General features: G+C 53.3%; 7 protein-coding genes across 7 annotated transcripts; 3 read left to right on the top strand and 4 right to left on the bottom strand.

The window, feature by feature from the left end:
• Positions 1–94: 94 nt before the first annotated feature.
• HD553DRAFT_324318 (uncharacterized protein) lies at positions 95–885 on the bottom strand (the record flags this gene model as incomplete). Its single annotated transcript, XM_046181471.1, has 3 exons — positions 95–404; positions 439–634; positions 774–885. 3 exons carry the CDS (start codon positions 883–885, stop codon positions 95–97), a joined length of 618 nt encoding a protein of 205 aa, XP_046036345.1.
• Positions 886–1,172: 287 nt separating this feature from the next.
• On the top strand, positions 1,173–3,633 carry HD553DRAFT_312330 (uncharacterized protein). Its single transcript, XM_046180085.1, has 3 exons — positions 1,173–1,501; positions 1,630–3,009; positions 3,069–3,633. The coding sequence occupies exons 1-3, from the start codon at positions 1,291–1,293 to the stop codon at positions 3,245–3,247; spliced, it is 1,770 nt and encodes a 589-aa protein (XP_046036344.1). The 5' UTR covers positions 1,173–1,290; the 3' UTR covers positions 3,248–3,633.
• A 1,631-nt stretch (positions 3,634–5,264) lies between these two features.
• On the top strand, positions 5,265–7,599 carry HD553DRAFT_350424 (glycosyl hydrolases family 18-domain-containing protein). The gene is made up of 7 exons (XM_046183530.1): positions 5,265–5,670; positions 5,750–5,887; positions 5,995–6,315; positions 6,389–6,439; positions 6,531–6,715; positions 6,792–7,365; positions 7,431–7,599. The coding sequence occupies exons 1-7, from the start codon at positions 5,499–5,501 to the stop codon at positions 7,493–7,495; spliced, it is 1,506 nt and encodes a 501-aa protein (XP_046036343.1). The 5' UTR covers positions 5,265–5,498; the 3' UTR covers positions 7,496–7,599.
• Positions 7,600–7,700: 101 nt separating this feature from the next.
• Positions 7,701–8,388, bottom strand: HD553DRAFT_272508 (histone-fold-containing protein; the record flags this gene model as incomplete). Its single annotated transcript, XM_046177764.1, has 2 exons — positions 7,701–8,044; positions 8,115–8,388. The coding sequence occupies 2 exons, from the start codon at positions 8,386–8,388 to the stop codon at positions 7,701–7,703; spliced, it is 618 nt and encodes a 205-aa protein (XP_046036342.1).
• Positions 8,389–10,358: 1,970 nt separating this feature from the next.
• On the top strand, positions 10,359–12,014 carry HD553DRAFT_312324 (uncharacterized protein). Its single transcript, XM_046180084.1, has 4 exons — positions 10,359–10,571; positions 10,658–10,981; positions 11,109–11,205; positions 11,380–12,014. The coding sequence occupies exons 1-4, from the start codon at positions 10,431–10,433 to the stop codon at positions 11,781–11,783; spliced, it is 966 nt and encodes a 321-aa protein (XP_046036341.1). The 5' UTR covers positions 10,359–10,430; the 3' UTR covers positions 11,784–12,014.
• Positions 12,015–13,261: 1,247 nt separating this feature from the next.
• Positions 13,262–13,501, bottom strand: HD553DRAFT_312321 (uncharacterized protein; the record flags this gene model as incomplete). Its single annotated transcript, XM_046180083.1, has 1 exon — positions 13,262–13,501. Exon 1 carries the CDS (start codon positions 13,425–13,427, stop codon positions 13,263–13,265), a length of 165 nt encoding a protein of 54 aa, XP_046036340.1. The 5' UTR covers positions 13,428–13,501.
• Positions 13,502–15,385: 1,884 nt separating this feature from the next.
• On the bottom strand, positions 15,386–20,172 carry HD553DRAFT_342593 (cortical protein marker for cell polarity-domain-containing protein; the record flags this gene model as incomplete). The annotated part of the gene is made up of 6 exons (XM_046182765.1): positions 15,386–15,966; positions 16,027–16,293; positions 16,354–16,415; positions 16,487–16,665; positions 16,731–18,984; positions 19,052–20,172. The coding sequence occupies 6 exons, from the start codon at positions 20,170–20,172 to the stop codon at positions 15,386–15,388; spliced, it is 4,464 nt and encodes a 1,487-aa protein (XP_046036339.1).
• Between the last annotated feature and the right edge of the window lie 1,018 nt (positions 20,173–21,190).

Raw genomic sequence — 21,190 nt, 5'->3', positions numbered from 1 at the left:
TTATGAGCTCCGTAGTTTATTTGATCCGAGGCTGGAGAATCTGGATCGAATTTAGGTCCCAAGCTTCGCACACAGGTTGAGCTGGAGATTAAGGCTAGATAACCACGTTCATTATCCCTGCGCGTCGGTTATCCTCGGTCCAGATCGTTATCGTCTTGTCAGGTTCGATTATATGGTTGTTATCGAACACCGAGTATATCCTGGGGTATGAAATCGAAATAGAGGTGTAGCTTGTAGCTGATGTAGAAAAGTCGAAAGAAGGGCTTGATACAGGTACGAAGTTGGTGATGTTACCTGGTGCTCGATTTCGATTCGATCCGGACCGCGTCGCCGAGGACGAGTACTTCGTACTATCGATGGTCTGACTGTCGAAGCGTGGTGATAGCTTGTCACTGTTACACGGGCTGAATGGCAACCACAAGGATGATTATAACGGACGGTTTGGATTGCTGAGGCTGAGAAGGTCGAGCAAGAGTTGGGGGAGATACAGAGATGATAGAGTTGAGCCGTCGATGACGACAAGACCGGGACCGAGAGACTAAGTGGCTGATTTGGGTGCGTCGCGCGCGCGTCCGAGGAAGGGAGATTGTGATTGCGTCGACCTTTGGCTCGATCGGGATGGTGAGGGATATCGCTATTCCGATGTACAGATATCAGATTCGTGAAACGCTCAGACCAGAGAGAAGCATGACTAGCTCGTAGAGATGCGACTTGATGACACCTGGCACCAGTCTCATATGCCCACCCCACGTCGCGAAGCCGGTCGAGCTGACCATGCCGGTCCCAGCCAGATAGAGATCGGGGAGTCATTTGACACAGGTGGAGGCTCGCCCCGGACTTGGCATCACACCTCGTGCATCGCATCGTGGTATCCATATCCCACATCACCGAGCTCGACGTTTGGTCTCTTTTTTCTTACAACACGATCGACCTGGACGCCAATAATAATGCGATATCTGCCTCGACATCCAGATGGTCTGGGGATGCTTTGCCTCTTTGGGACGAGCTCAAAATCGTTTTGCAGCCATGCAACCATCATCCGGCGACCGGCGAAGAAGTGGCGAAGCAGCGGGAGTTTAATCCCCGAGGGACCCGGCAAATACATCCGATGCCCGATGACGGCATCACGGCGGAAGCATATCTTCTGAGTGATCCCCGAACGATTCAGCGATCAGCCAGCAGCCAGGACCATCTTTATCTATTGAGCTGAGCTTGGACGAGCTTGGACCCTGGTCGCACTTCTCGACCTTACGCTCATGACTTACATCGACGTCAAAACTGTCTCCGACTATGCCAACTCATCACCTCTACACCTTTGGTCACAATCCGCATCACAAACTCCTACCTCACCCAAATCTCGCCCCGACGGTCATCACCGAACCCACAGACGTCCTCCATCCGCACTGGAGAGCTCTGGCCAAAAAGACATACGGAGTGGAAGAACTTGCCGGGGAGTACGTTTGGGGGGACTTTGGGTCTACTATCATTCGGTTGTTTGACGGTGAGCCAGTGTCCCTTTTTTTTGTGGCTGGATTCAGAACCGAGAGTCGGACCAGCCGAGCTGATCGTCCGTATTTTTCTTCTCTTTCGTTCGTGTCCGGATCCGTGATGCCCTCAAACACGGTTCAGGAGACAATAAGTCTGGATGTCAACAATATATACTCCTAGGATACCCCCCTGATGAACTCTTACCGGAATACGTATCGAAAACGAACGAGTGGGACATTCCATCAGAGAGACCGGGAGAGGTGTCTGCGCAGGGATCAGCACATGCAACGGCATCCACGACTGCACCAACAGCTTCTAAGAAGTTAGGAGTATCAGAGGCCTCAAGAATACGTTCTGAAACCGTGACTTCCTCTGAATCGTCTCCACATGCCACGACTACTCTGCCGCTTGATACGAGCTCACTCGCAGATCAGACCTCGGATGTTAAAAGCTTCGACGATCATCACCTCCTTGACGATAGTCCGGACCAACTCCTTGATGACGATCCAGATCACCTTCTTGACGACAACGACTCTCTTCTCGATGATAATGATCACCTCCTCAAGGATGATCATCCCCTCCCCAATAACAATAACGCCAATCCGTCTTCCTCTCGATCGTACGTCACCCCCTTAGCAAACCTCCCTCATCGGATAAAAATTATCGGGTATGAAAGGCTCGAAGGGTACTTGGATATGGATACGGGGAGGGTCAAGAGGTTGGTCCGGAGCTCAGACCAAAACAAGGGAAGAGCAGCACAACGGGAGACCGAGGAGGATGAGGCGGACACGGACCGTAATAACGAAGACGAAGAGCGGGATGAGGAGACGGGAGACGAGTTGCGATGGAGGGACATTGTCAGTCTATCTGACGGGACGATCTATGGCCTCCCTATATCGGAACCCCAGGTTGACCCTACGTGTCCATCTTCTCCTGGATTATACGTCTTTCCGACCTTCACCGCCCTCCTCCAACTGCGACCGTCCGACCACATCCCCTTACCACTTCCCCCTGGGACCAAATCTGCGGGGATATCATTACAAGGCGGAACCTCCCATATCCTCATTCACGCTCGAGAACCTTCTTCGATGATCTTTGGACTAGGTGACAACCGGTACCAATCCGCAACCCCTTTCCCCCTCTCCTTATCACTTTCGACCTCTGGTTTGCCTACGGGATCAAAGCCGAAGCGTCGACCCGGTCAAGCATCACGGCCAGAAGAGATCGAACCCCTGAGCGGGGTCCCGATCAGACAGGTGACAGCTGGAGAATCGGTCAGCGGGGCTGTGAGTGCGATGGGTGAGGCCTGGATTTGGGGGAAAGGCGTGGGAGTGGGAACGTTGCAACGGGTCGGATTTGGGGATGGGCGAGGTCTCAAAGAAGGTGGAGAGAAGGCGCAACACGAGGACATTGCAGATGAGGATCAAGACGATAACGAGGAAGAGGTCAAGTTTTTGGCCCTGGGCGAGGGGTACGGAATGGTTGTCCTGGAAGACGACCAGGTATATGTCCGAGGTCAGAGTAAGTATCACGTCTCGACACCCGCACAGCCTAGGTTCTGACCCTGATTTAACGCACAGACGACTATGGCCAACTAGGTCTACCCCCCAGATCAACCAACATCGATGTGTTCGAGACGGATCCCGATCCCCAGTATCCCGAATGGACGGCACATCCCTTCTTTGCGGCGAATGAACTGCGTGTAGAGGCTGTTTGTACGAAAGATTGGGCTTCGTGGGTACAATGTGTCGAGAAGTAGCGAAGGGCAAAGGCGACAGCGCGTACCTTGTGCGTTTCATCGTGTGCACAAGAAGCATCGGCGGCATAAGCGTATATACATAGAACAGAGATACTCTGCTTTGGCGCTTACGTGACAATAGTCGACGATGTCACATCCATTCTCTCCCATCACTCACCTTTCGATGACCCCAGTGCCAGGCGCGACGAGGTGGCGAGACTTGGTGTCCTCATACTTATAGGCAATATCATAACCACCCGATTTGGCCGCAACGATGTTGCTGAGTTCTGAATGCACCATGGAAGCGACCCCGACCCGGTCCCACTAGACTTGATGGCGCGGTGACGAACGATAAAGCGATCACGACCCGGTCCCAGACTTGATGGCGCGGTGGCGATATCGCCATGGAAGTTTGATGGCGCGGTGAGCGTTGCTGTAAACAGCTTGCTAATATCGATGGAAGGGCGTTTTTGTGCAGCGCCAGACCCTTCGCCATCCATCGTCCGTCTCATCGTCTGTTCCGTCGTCCACAACCCGACTTGTTACTTCGAGGTGCGATGGTGCTAGTAAAGAGAAGCCATGAAGAAGACCTCGCATCTGATCGACGACAACAAAATGATCTCCTGCATGCGCAGCTTTCGGTATCGACCAAACATCGCCTTCACCGACGAACGGTTGTGTAACCGCCTAAGCGAAAACCAAGCTCTTCGACATCGATCATATCTTCAAAGGATTGCTGAAAACCCGGAGATGCCCATCGAACGCTGCCGGAGGTAGGTGATCCGTAATTGAGCATGTTCTTTGTGAATAGTGTAGATGGTATACCGGAACAGGATCGCTTGACCAATAATGGACCTGACTTTTGACCTGACTTTGCTGTTGTCAAAGGTGTGGTGAATGTAGGTCGTTGCCGAAGGTTCGCCATAAGGAATCTTCATAAGGACAGGCCAGACGTCTGCTATGTAAGTTCGGGCCCACTTCTGCTTCTTCAGCAGCCGCGCAGTCCAACAATCGAGGTCGACGATAGAAGGGAAGTGCTTGAGGTGTCTCATCACGCTGGTGTTTGTGGCGCACATTCGCATTGCGTCATCGTTTACTGTACGCGACATTGATGATGTCCCTTTGCCTTTTTAGCGTTTTTGAGTTTGGTTTTACAATTGTCCCTTTTCGCAATTTTCGACTGTTTTTGAAAGAGTTCATCTGGTGGCGGCAATCTTTACTCCGGTGGCTGTAAAAGTCCCTTTTTTGGCTTATTTCCACCTATACTAAAAATCGGCCTCCCTAAGGAGCCCCCCCTGAGCCCAACAAGTCACGCAAACCACTCCAAACTTCGCTAGACTATGGGTTAGGGGTTAGGGGTTAGGGATTAGTGGTCAAAATTAGGGGTTTTTGGTCAGAGGGTGTTGTTTGAGCTCGTTGTAAAGTGCAATGATTCTTGCTTGTTTCCACCTTAATCTTTTGCCGCCACCAGAGTAAAGATTGCCGCGACCAGATGAATTCTTTGTTTTTGAGCGTTTTTACATAATATTATGTCATAAAATTACGTAAAAACGTTAAATTCCGGGAATTTTTGCCTGGGACATTGGGACATTTGTCTCTTTTTGGCTGGAACATGGGACACAAAAGGGACATCATCAATGTCGCGTACAGTATCAGATCCTAGATCCGTCTTTAAGCTGGAGTCGTGTCTATTCTTGGTCATCTAGATCGTCTTCACCTCGGCAAGACCGGTCTCATCATGCCAGATCACATAAAACGAGATGAAACACCGATCGACCATGCCCATGCCCGAGGCTGGCGCATGCACGTCGCCCCTTCCTTTGGGTTTGATCCCTTGATTGGCGCGAGATCGCGTTCTTGGTGTTTCAAAGGAAGGTTCGCGCGATCGAGGCAGGAAGAGGAGGGAAGAACGTGGAACGGATGATAGCTCCACCGATTCCTATTGTGATTGATGTCTCAAAGGGATGGAATGCCTGTGCGTCATAAAGGTATCAACGTACGAGATGTGGAGGCCCCTCGTAGATCGCCGAGGGGTTGAGGGGAGAAGGGTCGATGATCACAACAAAACACGAACGACAAAGATTACGGGGAAACGCGTGTCGCGAGGTGGCTGACCTGCAGGGAACAAAAGGTATATAGGGATGGTACATAGGGAGTCAGTCGATAGCTTGTTCCCCACAGTATCTTATCCTTCACCGCACTTCGAGGCGGCCATCACATCTCCGAATATCTACCTCTTCACTTCCTGTTCGCGACACAACACGGCCTCAACATGATCGTCAACACCGCCTTGGTCCTCGCTACCCTGACCTCCTTTGGTTCGGTCCTCGCCACTCCTCAAGCGGATTACCAGCCGTTCCCTCCCAGTGTCGGTCCTCCTCAAGCTCCCCTCGGGAACTGTGATACCCCTCAACGGGTTGTCGGAGGCTACATCGCCAGTTGGGGTGCGTCCCCGTGTTCCCGCCTGATGCTGCCATATTGACCTTGCCATTGACCTTCTTGTCGGTTCTTGTCGGTTATCAGCTGCCTACGAGCCCAAGTGGTACCTCTCGGACGTTCCTTACCAGGACTTGACCCACTTGTGGTACTCGTTCATCTACCTCAGGACCGACGGCGGTATCGAAGTCGGGGACCCTGATATCGACCTGTACGGCTTGACCGGTAAGTCTCTTTTGTACTTCCCCTGTGTCACCAACGATGAAGCGTACTTGACGTACAACCCCTTTCTTACATGACTGACCGAAACGACGGGTGATCCCCTTTCGTAGACGAAGAGAAGGAAAAAATCGTCTCCACCCTCGACCCCCGCCCTCCTCCTGAAAACAACCCTCCTCAAGCTCCCCTCAACTCGACTCTCCAACCAGGTATCCCATTCGACCCTCCCGTCGGAAAGAACCAGACCGGAGATATCGGTCTCAAATGGTTACGTGATCACAAGAACGTAACCGGGGACACCAAAGTCATGGTCGCTCTTGGAGGATGGACTTGGTCGCACAATTTCGCCGCTGTCGCTGCGAATGAGACCAAGAGGGGAGTGTTTGCGGAGAGCGTCAAGGGGTTCTTGGACGAGTGGAAGTTGGATGGGATCGGTGAGTACACTCGAGTCTGGATAAAAAGAGGTAGGGGACATCAGGCTGACGAGGTCGACGTGGATGTTTGTAGATATCGACTGGGAGTACCCTACCGATCCTCGAGTCAACGGGACCCTTGAAGGTATGTTTCCGATTCCTTTCTTTGAACCTGTTTTCCGGCCGCTTGCTGACTCCACGTACCTTCAATCTTGATTTCGATGTCCGGCCTGCAGACAAGGAAAACTTTGTCCTCCTCATGAAAGAACTCCGTGAATCCATCGGTCCCGAAAAGGTCATCTCGCTCGCCGTGAGCGCGAGCACGATCATCTCCCCCGAGAAGAACAACCAGAGCTTGATTCAGGCGGGGATCGATGTCAAGTTGGCGGATTATGTGGACATGTTCAACGTCATGGGTTATGTGAGTCCGAAGACTGCTTGGTATACTGTCCTGCCAAGGGGTAATGTGTGCTGACTCTAACCTCGACGCTTCGCAGGACTTTGCTGGATACTGGTCCGAGGTCGTCACCCACGATGCTCCTCTATACGGTAACATCTCCGCCTCTGCTGCCATCGCTCAATTCAAGGAGATCGGTATCCCCGCGTCCAAGCTCAATCTCGGCATTCCCGCTTACGGCTACATGTTCTACAACACCGACGGAACCGGGATGGGCGGGAACATGTCCACCGAGGGTAACCGGATCCAGGGGACCTGGGATACCGCCGAGAACAACATGAGCTGGACGGGTAACTTTGATTACAGCCACATCCAACAGGCTTTTGCCAACAACTCTGACTGGACTTACCAATTCGACAACGCCACCGCCGGGAGCTGGTTGTGGAACAAGGAGAAGAACCTGGTCTTGACTTACGATAGCGCCGAGGCCGTTCAGGTCAAGAGCGACTATGCCGAGGCCGAGGGTCTGGGTGGAATGTTCGTTTGGGAATTGTCCAACGATCGAGCTGGGGATCTCGTCAGCGTCATGGCTGGGGTGGTCGAAGAGCCCGAGGCGCCAGAGACCTCTTCGATTCCGTCGGAGAAGACTTCGACCGTTAGCAACTGGGGTCCTGGTGAGTTTTGTCCGACGCATGTGGGCCTGGAATATTGCTGATCGGAATATTCCCCATGAACGCAGTGCAAACCGGCTCCTCGTCGCCTCATTACCGACGCAGCCGGGCCCGTCAGGCTGGCCGCGTTTGAATGGGCTCGCATCTCTGACTCCGGATCGAGTACGGCAGCAGGCTGTCGTCTGATACACTCTCTTGAAAGGGATTAGTCTTGTCAGGTCAACCCAATACTGTCGCTTCTCTTGCGCATGACCATTATTATATCATTTCTTGCGCGATTTCTCGTCATGTCGTGTCCTCTGTTACAGGTATGCGGATGCGCGTGTGATTGTATTCCCTCAACTCGATTCGTCCTCGTCTTCGCGCTGTCGTTTCGTCCCCGCTTGGTCATCCGCATCTCCCGCAGCTTTCCGCTTCACTCCGGTGACTGCAGCCGCTGTCACTCCACCGACCGCACCTCCCGTACCGTTGTTGACATTATTGTTATTGTTAGTATTGTTGTTCTTGCCACCATCTGCATCCATTCCCACCCCCTTGGCCTCTTCTCGGGGGACGATATCGATCAGGAAATCAAACATGTCTGAGTACCCGATTGCGGCCGCCACATCCGATTTCTGCAACGTTCTCCGTTTATTCGATTGTGCGACCAGCCATGCGCGGGACGTCAATTCGGCGATAAAGACTGTCGCATATATGCCAAAATCGTAAGTCTCTTGACTAAGGGTATCTAGGGTAGGAATTCGAAGACTCACTCTCACAGCACTTGCCAAGTAACACAGGCACCTCGGCGCTGATCATCTTCACCTCCGGATCACTCTTCATGACCTTTTTGATCCTAGCCAGTGGTAACGCGAAGTTTTTAAACTCTTCCTTTGGCGTCCCGTTCGCGTTTGCGTTCCCGTTGCCGCTGGTTGTATTCGTGATCGTCCCTCCAGCACCATTCTCGTCTCCCCCCTCCCCAGTGGCAAAGGTCACCCCTCCCCCGCCAGCCGACGAACCATCGGACCCCCGTTCGGCGAGGTCCATCTGTCTCGTCCAGAACCTGACTAAGAGCGCTTCGAGTGCCCGGGCTTTCTCCTCTGACAACCCCGGCGGACCTGGGACCGGTGCGGGCGGTGGGAGTTGATCCTGCGACTGAGATTGTTGTTGAGACTCGACTGGCGGGAATTGCTGTTGTTGCTGGTGATACGACGGTGGTAAAGGATGTTGCTGTCGATGTGGATCAAACCCTACCATCCCGACCGGGGTCCCTCTCATCGAGCCCGTCAAGTCGGACGTGTTTACCGTCCCTCCACCGCCACTACCACTGCCATCACTCCCGTTCTGATTACGCTCATGATCGTTCCCTCCGTAACCCGGACCGCCCATCCCCAATGCACCCCGGATGCCGTCCAGCACGCCGCTGACAATCGTACCTCCGGACTGGTTGTAGCGATTCCCCTCCTGCCTCTGCGTCTGCCCTTGACCCTGACCCTGATTCTGATTTTGACCCTGGTTCTGGTTGTGACCATGGTTATGATCGGCAGACCCATTACTCATCCCCCCGATCGAAGTCGCCAAGATGTCCTCGTCCGATAGGTCGTCCATATCCATATCCAAATCCAGACCCATATTCCCATCCATACCCATGCTCATGCCCATATTCCCTCCCATGCTCATATTGCCGTTCATCCCCATATTCCCGCTCATGTTCATGTTGTTCATATTGTTCATGTTGAACGTCAAACCGTTCGGGTTATTAAGGTCGAGGTCAAAGTCGTTCGGATTGAGGTTATCCAGGTTCCCGAGGTTTCGCAGGGTATCGGTATCGAGATTATCCAGGTTATCGAGGTCAAGTTGGAGAGAAAGAGGCAGAGGGAGCGGGAGATTCGAGGTTTGTTGACGGGAGAACTGATTTTGAGGCTGTTGTGGTGGCTGCGAGTGGTTTTGGGGATGAGAAGGTTGGCGAGGTGGTTGAGTCTGGATAGGGCGTGATGTCTGGGCATGTGATTGAGGTTGTGCTTGTACAGGACGGGCCGAGTTGCCGTTCGATCCTGGTCGTGGTTGTTGCTGTTGTTGGATAGGTTGTTGCGGTTGTCCGCTCGGCTGTCGTTGAGGAGCAAACGGCCGACCCGTCCCCTGGCCTTGAACCTGATTTGCTTGTGATGTTCCTTGCGGACGAGGCTGCCCAGGGGTCGCAGTCCCACTACCTCCCGGCTTGTAATCCCCAACTCCGTTCCCACCACTACCACCTGAAGGTCCCGCCGTCCGACCTGCCAGACTGCTTCCCTGTTGTTGCTGCTGCCAACTATGCGACAACGGTGAGTGCGAATGATACGGATACAGGGTATTCGAGAATGGATGTGCGAGCGGGTTGAACTGGGCGGTCGATGGTGTCGACGAAGCCGAGGATGAAGATGTCGGGTCGACGAGGTTGTTTTCCGGAGAATCGCCCAGATCGAGGTTGTTGTTCGGGCGAGACGATGATGAAGGAGGTGAAGTGGAGGAAGAAGATGACGACAACATCGTGGATTTGTCCGTTGATGATCACTCTTGATGATCAAATCGATCAGAAGCGATGGTTGCAACAATCAAGATTCCTTTCCCGGATCGCTTCGTTTCGCTTCTTGCTGAACCCAAAGGTCCCTCTTCAAGAACAGATTTTGACCGCTTGATCAACTGACGGGCCGTCTCGTTCCAACACGGGATGTGACGTTTGGACGACCTTGAGATGGACGAGGTCGTATCCGTACTCTGTTGATGATGGGGTGGAGATCAGTCTTGATGCAACATCTTGATGATGATGATGATGAGATCAGTCCTGATCGCTGATCACCTGCTCCCTCTCCTCATCCCCCGAAAACACGAATGCCGAGAGGTTGTTACGTTGAATAAGAATTGATCCCGAGCCTCGTGAAATCGCGGAGACCCCACAACTCTTTGTCGTCCTTCTTGATCATCCTCATATCTGTCAGCTCGATGTCAACGATCGATCTCGAGGTCGACCACCTTGCGATACCATACTTTAGAGATCGTACAGCACACGGGTGTATACAACCATACCGTTCGTCGAGGGAACACCGCCGATAATGTCGACGCCCCGCACCAAGACCATCCTGATAGCCGTGGGCGGACCGACGTGCTCGGGCAAGACCTCGCTCGTCAAACAGCTCTGTCAGATCTTGCCCGAGGGCGACTCGTTCATCGTCCATCAAGACGACTTCGCTCCGGTAAGTTTCGACCGTCTGTTACTTTCGTTACTATTAGGTACCTCTTCGTATGAACTTATGCTGACAACAATATTTGTCTTGGACAGCCTGAAGCTCAGCTCCCTTACCACCCCGACCACCCCGAATGGCAAGACTGGGACCACCCCCCTACAGCCATCCTTTGGCCCGAATTCCAACGAGCTCTCCTCCACTCCAAGGCCCACGGAGAACCTTCCCCTGAAGTCCAATCGCACGATCACCTGAACGTGCAGAGCGAGGAGGAGAAGAAAAAGGTCACCGTCAGGGACGAGGCCGCGGGTGTCTGGAGGGAGAGGTTTGCCGGGTTGAAAAAGGAGCTGGAAGCCGAGGCTGAAGGTGGAGAGAGGGTGGTATTTGGGTTCGTGGATGGATTCTTGCTCTACTGGGACGAGGTACGTCCATCTCCTTCAGCTTTATCCCCTTTTCGCCTGGTAGCGCCTCTGTACTGAACTGATACTACGCTATCTGTTCTGTCTCTTTTCGCTCTGCCCACGGTGACGCTGCCAACGTGCTTCGTAGCGCTGTAACCCGCTGTACGACGTCTCTTTCTTCATCCGTGTCCCTCGCGAATCGTTGAGGGAGAGACGAGAGACGAGGGCGCAATACGTCACGCAGAGTGAGTCCGGTCGTAACGAGCTTACAGTCGATCGGAGAACGGTCTAGCTGATCGGCATTGCCCTCGCAATCACTCCTTCTCCTGTCATTCGATTCTGCTTCCTGTGTAACACTACCACACGACGACGACCCTCCACGACTACCTTCCACGCGAACCTATTCGATGCGCATATAGCCGGCGACGTATGGACAGACCCACCCAACTACCACCCCCTGATAGTCTGGCCAGCCTACGTATTCGGACACCGACACATGTTCCAGAACCCCGATGGGGACGTGGAGCAGGGAGAACTCGTCCGCGATATGGGGGCTTGGAAGAAGGACGCAGAACAGAGGAGAGGAGGTTGGGCCGAGGGCAAGATCAAGGAGTTGGAGTTACAGTCTGGGGCTGGTAACGCCGGGAAGGTAGATAAAGGTAAAGGCAAGGCGGTCGACAACGAAGACCAAGAGGAGATTGAAAAAGCGACAGCGAGCGGGATTCTGTACGAGTTCCGTCCGAAAGAAGGACCCGAGGGGATGGAGGAGATGGTCGATCGGGCGCTGGGGATCATCTTTGATGCCGTCAAGATGATGGCCTAGAGTCGCTTCGACTCGGTGAGATTGAGCTTGAGAACGAAAGTGAAGGCGGGTGGTTGTATAACGTCGTTCGCGATATAGAGATATGAATTGTCAAGTGAGAGTCAAGATATCATCGACTAGCCGAAACTAGCTATAGCAGGCTGGAGATGAGGCGCAGTATCACGCATCAGGAAGAGATTTCCATCATCTGGGTTATCATGGGCGCCCCTCTTAGAACTTCTTCGAATAGGCCTTATAGATCCCATCGTTACACTATCAGGCTATTGTTGCCCAAACATGTCCTTCAACCAGGGTAAATCTGAACCCCCCTCAATGGATTCAGAGCACAGACCACTTCCATTGAAACCACGATATCATCACGTATCCTCGATGCCCCCAGACTGACAATGCCCTCAGACCGACGGCCGGTAACGACGACGTCCCCTGACCCACAATCACCAACAACAACGCCTCGACTTACTATACGTCTGATCGACGACGAGATATTGTCCTGTCAAGCTACTGCAATCTATGCAAAAGCTTCTGAGCAAGATCGCTTAGAGGCTGCCAAGGTGTGGAGCTGGGTGCAGGAGCGGCTGTTGAACTGCTCCAGACTCATCTATCAATTGGCTCAGCAGATCAATGACGAGCTCAAAAGACAACTCACTCTTTTCGGATTCGGGATGAACGGCTTCATCAGTTACACGAGGAGTGAACAAGGACATGTGTATCAGTACTCGAGGTCAATCATCCTTGTTTACTACACCCGCGGAAACACTGAATCAGCCAGAGGCACCGAAAGCTTCAGTTTCAGCTGGCGACTCAGACTATGTGACCGATGGTACTGTATCAGTGCGATTGTCACCACTGATCGCCGAGCGAAACGAGTGACAACCAGGATCAGCGCATCGATTCCATCCCGGTACCTGCCGAATGCACCCCGCTAGATTAGGGAACGCCACACGTATTTTCACTTACTATGGATGACTCTTAACCATTCTATCAGAGTCTTGGGAGTTCTCGGTCGAATATGCCTCTTTAATCGCCCAGAGGGGCTCTGAAAGCGACTCCTCTACGTCTCCGGGACGGGAAATAATCGAGACAGTCCAGACGGCAGGGAAAGAGACGATTGACGAGGGGCATCTGCTTCGAGGGCATTTAGGAAGTTACAGAAAAGGTGGAAAAAGCGCGCGCCACGGACTTCGCTACAGCAAGACGATGGCCATCGTTCTGTTTTTCTCTCTCTATCTCTAAATACAGATCATCGTTTCGTCCTTCTCCTCCCTCTCCCCGCTCGTCCCGCTCGTTCCTCCACACAGCGATGATCCGTAGCGATTCACTCCCGTAAGCCTCTGATCAAGGTTGTCAAGTGCAGACACAGCGTATCGAAGGCGATGAGAACTGCGAATGAAAATGTCATAGTGGCGAGTCCGATGTCATTCATTTCTGTTCGGTGGAACGGCGACGTAACTTACGCTCTCGGGACGCTTCATGACCGCCTCACTTCTTGCCGGCATCGGCTCCGCCTTGGTTGGCGTTGGTGTCGCCGGCGCTCTGAGCCCTAGCAGCAAAGCCCTCGGAGCTCATATCCTTTCCCCCTTTGTCTTGGGTGCTTTGAATGCGCGAAGCATCGGATTGGGTCATGGGGGTGGACTTGTCGGACATGATAAAGGTTTTGTATCGAGTGGTAGTTTTTGTGTCGAGGTTGTGGCTTTGGGATTGGATCGAAGATCGAAGAGGGTGATGAGGGTGTACGACAGTTATCGAATCTGAAATAAGAAGGGAAGGGAGGGAGCGGCTAGCTATATATATACACTTTTCTGCTGCAGATGGACGATGTAAGCAGTCGGCGGTATGCGGTGGCAAACACCGTCACATGACCACGGCAACCAAAGTGATGACATTACGACGATGTGTATGACATCAGGCTTATCCACTTCGGGGTGGCAAACACTTCGCAGAGTACGTCAGACGAGTGTTCTATCGAGAATGCGACGAGGAATATCCACTTCGGCGCCAGATGTTCAGCGAAGTTTAAATGATACAGTTCATTAGGGTTAAACTTCGGTTCCTGATTTAGATTAGCGCCGCGTTTCGAAGAAGAAGGTGACAACCCTCCTTTGAGCGATCATCTGCTTCGCCGAGTATGTCACCAGCCGGATATCGTTCTTCGACCTTCCAAGCCAACTGGCGCTGATCTCGATCTCCTCGCCGAAGGTACGCGTAGAGAACACGCTGATCTCCTGAGCTCCTGACTTGCGATTCTGCCTGTGAATGAGGTAACGGGTTGCGACGCATGGCCTCTTGCAAGCTGCTGAAGTAGTCGTCGTCATCTAAAGTTGATGCCTTTCGAAAGATCCTTCTAAATGGGTCTCCATACGTCATTGATCACGAGACGACAAGGCGATTTCTAAAGGACGGACCGACTGAATGATTCGTCTTGCGATTCCGCAATCGTGCTGGCGACTGTAATCTGGTGTCAACGACGAATCGATTTCAGATATCGCGTTCGCTACGGCGGGTGGGCGTTGAATCACTAGCAGGTGAACATGGGCGTTGTAAGATTGCCTCTGATACACGATCCCATCAGATCCTCATGGACGATGCCGCTATGCTCGGTCCCGTCTTTCGCATGAGCAAAAGCATCCCACTTTCAGCAGCCCATAATTTAGCAGCCTGAGAATTCTTTCCAGCCTTTGCAGTGTTTACCCACAAGCAAATGAAGAGCCTCCATGGCCATTTTACCTTGGAATGAGGACCGCCTTCGCATCTGGTTGCCTTCTCATATCGTCCGTAAGGAGGTACATAATCTCAAGACGGATGACGTCGAGACGGACACGAATGAATACGTAGCACAATACTGATACAGGCATTGAAATCTCAAGGCAGTAGCGATGATTGCCTACTCAAGGACGGGTCCTGGTCAAAGGAAATGCAGATTCTCACATCGCTCGGCAGGAGAAGCGTGTTGAACGACCTTGGAATCATGCTGACCTTGGGACTGATACGCAGACAAGCGGAATGCTCACTATGGAAAGGCGGCCTGTAAACGCAAGGTCAGTCGCTGCTGTCGACCGGACCAAAGCTCGACCGTTCAGTTTGCACGCAAGATCGACCCTTTATTAGCGTTGTATACGTAAGAAGCGTCTCTATAGACTCGGCCAGCAGCCAAGACCTTACTAGGACAGTAGCACTTGAGGAATCAGTCATTCCATGCAAGCGACTTCTCTACAGGAGTCCAGCGCTCTCTGCTTTCGCAAACAAGGACCCGCAGGTCACCTCAATCATTTGGAGAAAGTACAAACATGAAGAAAAAGCCAGAGTCGGGGCAATACTTGCGGATAGAGGATTTCAGTAACTCAGTAACAACCCTTGTGTAGACTTGCCGGAATGTTACATACGTCGAGGTGAGTTTGAACCTACAGAACGATCATTTCGGCATCTCTGAATCATGATCGTGTTCAAGTCTTGTATGGTGAAGGGCTCCAGGTTCAGCCTTATGTAGTACAGCGCAGAAATCCAGTTTATGCTCAAACCATCGTCTATCTAGCTTCATTACAAGGTCGTAAAAAGTTGTAAAAGAGAAATCATTATAAGGGTTGAGAACCGGTCGTGCTGAGTCGTTACCAAAGATACGAGGCGGGGACCACGCCTTCCCTTCCCTCCCGGTCCCGTACATACCACCACTGCTCCGATTCATCCTCTTCCAAGACGTTGACGTGGTCGCCCTCACATACCGTGAGTTCCGCCGGGTCAACGGCCTCGAAGTTGTATTTAACCGTAGTCGGTCGTCCCATATGGGAAGGCGAACTTGATTCCCCATGCGTGACATCTGTCGGCACACCCATCGTGTGTCCTTGACTCGTGCTATCGTAGCCAAATGACGAGCGGGTGTCATCGTTGGCCGTGTCACGAGGTGATTGAGCTTTGCTCGCCGCCGCGAAAGATGTCGCGGCCACTGCTGAGGATCCAAAGACAGCCTGCTGAATCGCCCCGAGCCGGCGCAAGCGAAGACTGTCGGTGTCGCCGAACTCTGAACTCGGTCGTTTTTCCATGAGAGTGGTGACGACCGGTGGGGGTGTAGGCTGTTTGCGGTGTCGTCGCCACCAGAATAAGACTAAGAGTCCGAGCAGGACGAAAAGGAAGATCAGTCCCGTCGAGATGGCTAGAGCGATCAGCACGATGAGACCAAGTGCCAAATAGTCTGAAACCCGTACTAAATCAGCATGGTCCAACAGAAGGCCTTGCAGAAAGTGAAACTCACGTCGAGTGTGGAAGGAGAAGTCGTGAATCGAAAAGAAGAGGCCGCTGGCACCGGCACCATTGCCGTTACGCCCGACGCTTGTCAGATAAGGGATCCATTCCTGCCCATCATAAAGAGCCGCGGTCGAATTGCCCGAGTTGGGAAGCACCAGAGAGCCGATGACCATGAGCATCCGATCGTTCTCCATCATCTGGCTTTTGCTGTACTCGGTAGCGAGCGGAACCATGACCATGGATGAGACCTGGGTGCCGGCAAGCGGCGAAGGTTCTATATGAAATCGTTGTCAGTTGCTGTCTCCGAGAGTGCCAGTCTCATGTTATAACTGACCCTGCGTCTCCCAATTCTGACCATTCCACCGCTGTACGTATGGGTTGCCATTGTTATCGGAGCTAAAGGCCAAGGAGAGCGCTCGTCAGTCATTTATACCGAGAGCGGTCGAGATCGTATGCTGTCAACTGACACTCCAGCCGCATAGATCTTGTCCACATCTCCGTCGTCGAGCGCCATCGCAGTGACCGGTCCTGAAAGCTGGTCGCTTGTCGCCAAAGCGGTCCAGGACGCTGAATCGAAGTCATACTTTGCAACGTATGCCGAGGTCCCGTCCGACAAGGCAAATGTTCCGGCGATGAGCAGCGATTGCTGGAACGGAACGGCGGGTCAGCTATCGATGAAAGACGCAGATGATCTCGACCATGGGGACTCACATCGACAAACTCGATCGTCCGAACGGATCCATGCGAGAGTCCCGAGCCGAGCGCAGACCATCTCGCCGTGTCGAGATCCCATGCGCAAACGCCTACACAAGGCAGCGATCCGGCAGTCGTAAAGGCACCGGCGGCGATCAGCATATTGGCATTGGGCTGTTTGCGGACGACGTAGACGTCTCCAGCGCCGGTACCGTTGTTCAAACCTGGTACCGCGCTGTTCCACGAGTTGCCAGCGAGATCATACGATGCGATTGAGTTTTGCTCGCCGAGCACAAAATTACCCGCTACGACGAGCGTATCACCGATGACCTCGAGACTTCGCACGACTCCTTCCGGCTGTTGACCGTTGACCGGGGTGGTTGTACGGCTTTCCTGGTTGTAGAACCCAATAGACATGCCACGAGAGTCGGCAAGGCTAAAGTTCCCACCGATACAGGTCACGGTAGGGCTGCCAGAAGCGCTGCTGTTGGTCCAGTAAGCAGCCGTCAAAATAGTCGGAGCTTCGGAAATGACTTGAGGAATCCCAGCTGGAGTGCTCGCTGGGGTAGAGGCCTGCCGTTTCCTGAGCGCCTCCGAGAACCTGTTCATCCATGTACGCGTAGGATGACCGTGTGGCAGGATACTTCGCTTGCGGCTGGGGCTGCTCATTGTTGTGTTCGAGGCGAAGTCAATGTTGCCAGCCGAAATGGAAGCATCCTCTCCACTACCTGAGAGGTAAGCGATTCCATTAGCGGCATTCTCGCTGACACCTTGAACCCTCCCTGCGAGATACGTCTGGTCGCCATCGACAGAGACGGTGTTGACGGTCCCGACGACGATTCCAGAAGTAGTCCACGACTCGGAGTTAGTGTTCCATACAGCATAACCGCCTGTAGTAGAGGTGGTTCCATCCGAATTGATGGTGTTGGAAAAGTTGCCCACAATCAGGATCTCGTCGCCCGAACCCGCTTCCAAACTGGACACGGGTCCGTCAACTCCGCCCGCGAGCGTAGACCAGCTTTCGTCCGAAGGATCGTATCGAGCGAGTCGATTCAGTGAAGTCGATCCTTCAGCTGTCCCGGTAAACTCTCCCCCGAAAAATACTCGATCACCGCTAGCAAGAGCAGAGGTGACAAGTCCGTTCAATCCTCCTTGAGCCAGGCTCGAAACGGCCCCATCCTTGAGTGCTACGACATTGGAAAAGTTGCCTTGGTCGACGAACTGTCCGGCGGCGTAGACGACGTCATTCAGAGTCACAACCGTCCTAACGCTAGCGTTGTCTATCTCTCCACTCGTGGCGTTCTGTAGGACAAACCCGAGCATAGTCAAATCCGTCTCGGTTTCGTTACCCAGAACCCTCGTCGCATCCACCTCGGCACCCCCCTCGACCCACTCGAACACGCCGAACGACCTCCTCGTCGAGCCTTCGCCCAAGGTCGTATTGCCGAATTCGGTCGAGTTGACAGTGACCGTCGCGTTGAGCCCGGTAACAAGGGGAATGCTCGTCCCGTTCCGAGTGACTGCGGCGGTATACTCGAGCGTAACGCTCCCAGCGACGACCTCCCACCTTCCCGAGCTCGTCCCTCCCGGGTTGGCTGCCAGCGCCAAACGGACGGTCGACTGGAAGCTTCCCTGCTCCGAAGCTTGCATATATCCGGAATAGATCAACTCGCGCGTATCCGCATCGACCGTTTGGGCGATATTGCTCGTATACCCCAAACTCCCCGCGTAGGGAAAGACGCCGACGTCAACGCTCGTCCGGGAATCGCAATCTCCCATCCTCTGACACCCAGGGATATTGAGAAAGACGGAATAGTTTCCCGAGCTCGCGATATAAGGGTACCAGGTCGTACTCGGTCGGTCGCCCGATCCATTGGGTACACTGGCGACAGACACGGACTGAACGGTTCCCGAAATGGACGTGTCCACTTGTCTATCCGTCCACTGTCCGGTCTTCTCCACGTTGGATGAGGCAGACGTCGACCCAGAATCTGACTGACACACCGGATAATTGTCGCCAGAGACGGCCGAGGCGGTCCCTCCGCTCGACAACAACTGCAACCGACTCAACCCCGCCCCGTCCCCGGTCCATCCTTCCAGGTAGACCTGAAACCCGGTGATACTCTCCATTCCCTCGGAGAATAGGAAATCCTGGGCGGCGATGCTGGAGTTGGTGGATAAGGGACAGGAATCCGAACAAGTGGCATTCGATCCTGTGGCTGGGTCGGTGTAGATCAAGGTTCGCTGAGTGTTATCCGGGATAGTAACCACCCTGTCAAGCCAATGCCGTCAGTCAGTCAGTCCAATCTTGAAAACCCGCCAAGAATAGCAATACTTACCTAAATGCAGTGGTCCCCCTTCCCGCCTCCAATCCATTCCCCAACCTCACTCCCAACGCCCTCAACTCCCTGAACAACCTGACCGTCACCTTGACCGCACTCCCATCTCGTCCGTAATAACCCGCCTGCCCTGCTCCCGAGGGACAAGTGATATCCTTGACACTGGCCGACCCGTCCCTAGTTGGCCCAGCGTCGATCGAAGCGTTCGTAAGCGAGAGAGGGGTGAGGTACCGAGAAAACCCGGTTGTGATCGTCCCCTGAGGTGCGTCTCCCGGGTAAGCTTGCAAGACCTCGTCCAGAGTCACGGTGGTCGAGTTGGAAGTCGAGTTTGTGGTCGTGTTCAGTCCGTCCGTACGGAAGAGAGTCGAGAACGACCCGGAGAAGATCAACCCGCCGGGAGTCGATGAAGGGGTGATGGAGCTGACGGATCCGTTCAGGCCAGAAAAGGGAGGGAGGGAGAGTTGCATAGAAGAGGGGTCCAAGATGAGAACGTTGTTCGCTTCATCATCATTGGAGGTGTCGCTGTTGCCGAAAGAACCGCCGACCCAGACTTTGTCCTCGTCACAGTAAAGCGCCCTGACACCCGTCATCCCGTTTCCTCCTCCCGGTCCTGCTTGCACCCCCGAACTCAGAGTCACGGGCGTAACCTTGACCTCTCCTCCGTCTTCTTTCGGCACGAACACCCTGACCAACCCCAAGCCCACATCCGTTGAGATATCAACCTCGCCGAACCGAGTAAAGTTCCCCCCCACATAGACCTCTTCCCCATCCCCATCACTTCCGGACGAAGCTGAGGTACTGCAGATCGCATAGATCGACCCCCCAGCATCCGTTCTCCCCAGTACCCTTGCCCCGTTATCTCCGCCTCGGGCAACCAGAACATCCCCTTCGCCCTCTCCTTCCGTCGTAGAGAACGCTCCTAATGAAGCAGAAGAGTTGGTGTAAAAGTCCAATCCTACAAAAGATCCTGTGAGGGTAACCGTTCCCATCCGGGTATAATCAATTTGAGGGAGATTACTAGGTGCGGTGCTGGATTGAGCGCGGGCTGGGAGTGGAAGGAATGAGAGGACGTTGATGAGCAAGAAAAGGAGGGTAGTCGGGATCGAGAAGTTGAAGGGCATGGTGTTTCGTCGACAAGGTCGGTCAACATTTGGCAGCTTTCGTGAAATCTCCATGCACCTTGGCTGCCTTGATACAGACGAACGTCTTGATGTTGTTGGCGAGGAAGAAGGCGAAGAAGAAGATGGGGAAAAGGACCCCATGGCTGGTGTTTTGTTTGTTATGATCCTCCTTCTCGCCATCATCACCGTCTCCTTCAAACGGACCCGCTCGTCTATCCTCGTCCTATTTTCCTTCGACGAATGAACTGGTACAGTAGCTATCGTAGCAGAGACTTGGCTTATTGTCGTGTGGCGGTAAAAATCGTTGATCAGAAGGCGATGGGGCGAGGTCGAGTTTCGCGTGACGCGTAAAGGTTCAAGGTCGGTTCCTTTGTCTTTCCTGCAGGTCGACCGAACGGGAAAGGAAATGGGGATGTGTCGAATCTAGGACTAGGTGGTTGTAAACGAGTGTAAAGTGTGTATGAATTCAGTTGTCGTGAGTTGATTCGATGTGTCTCTCTGTCGGAATGATGGTAGTCGAGTCGTGATTGTGTTGACGGGGTCGAGATGTTGATGGTTGATGATGAAATGATGGAATAAGGTTTACACACAGAGACATAGAGAGGTGAGACTACTGGCAGACCATATGGAGGTGTACGTAATGGCTTTCATCCTACCTCCCGGATCAGCTCATTATTTGGCAGGTTTGACCTATCCCCAACGCTGCTCAGGGCCATCCGGGGACATGTTCAGGGGCAAGGGACAATTGGCAGAGACATGACGTACAGGCTTGAACAGAGAGAGCAGGTGACGAGGCGGGCGGGCGAAATATCATCGATTGCACGGCGACAACGCTAAGCGCTGTATGAGGTTCGTGCACGAAGCCCTCTGTACCTCTGTCGATGCAAAGACGTAGAAGGTGTGTGGTTCGGCCTATGCAGGACTCAGTTCAGAATCGATACGGTTACTTTATGCCATGTTGTATGACGATTGGGGGATGTAATGCGCTTTCAGGTCACAGATTTATCGATGGCTACGG

The sequence above is a fragment of the Filobasidium floriforme genome, assembly GCF_021052385.1.
Source record: "Filobasidium floriforme strain CBS 6241 chromosome Unknown HD553scaffold_12, whole genome shotgun sequence".
NCBI classification, from domain to species: domain Eukaryota; kingdom Fungi; phylum Basidiomycota; class Tremellomycetes; order Filobasidiales; family Filobasidiaceae; genus Filobasidium; species Filobasidium floriforme.
This window is presented reverse-complemented; position numbering and strand designations above follow the sequence as displayed.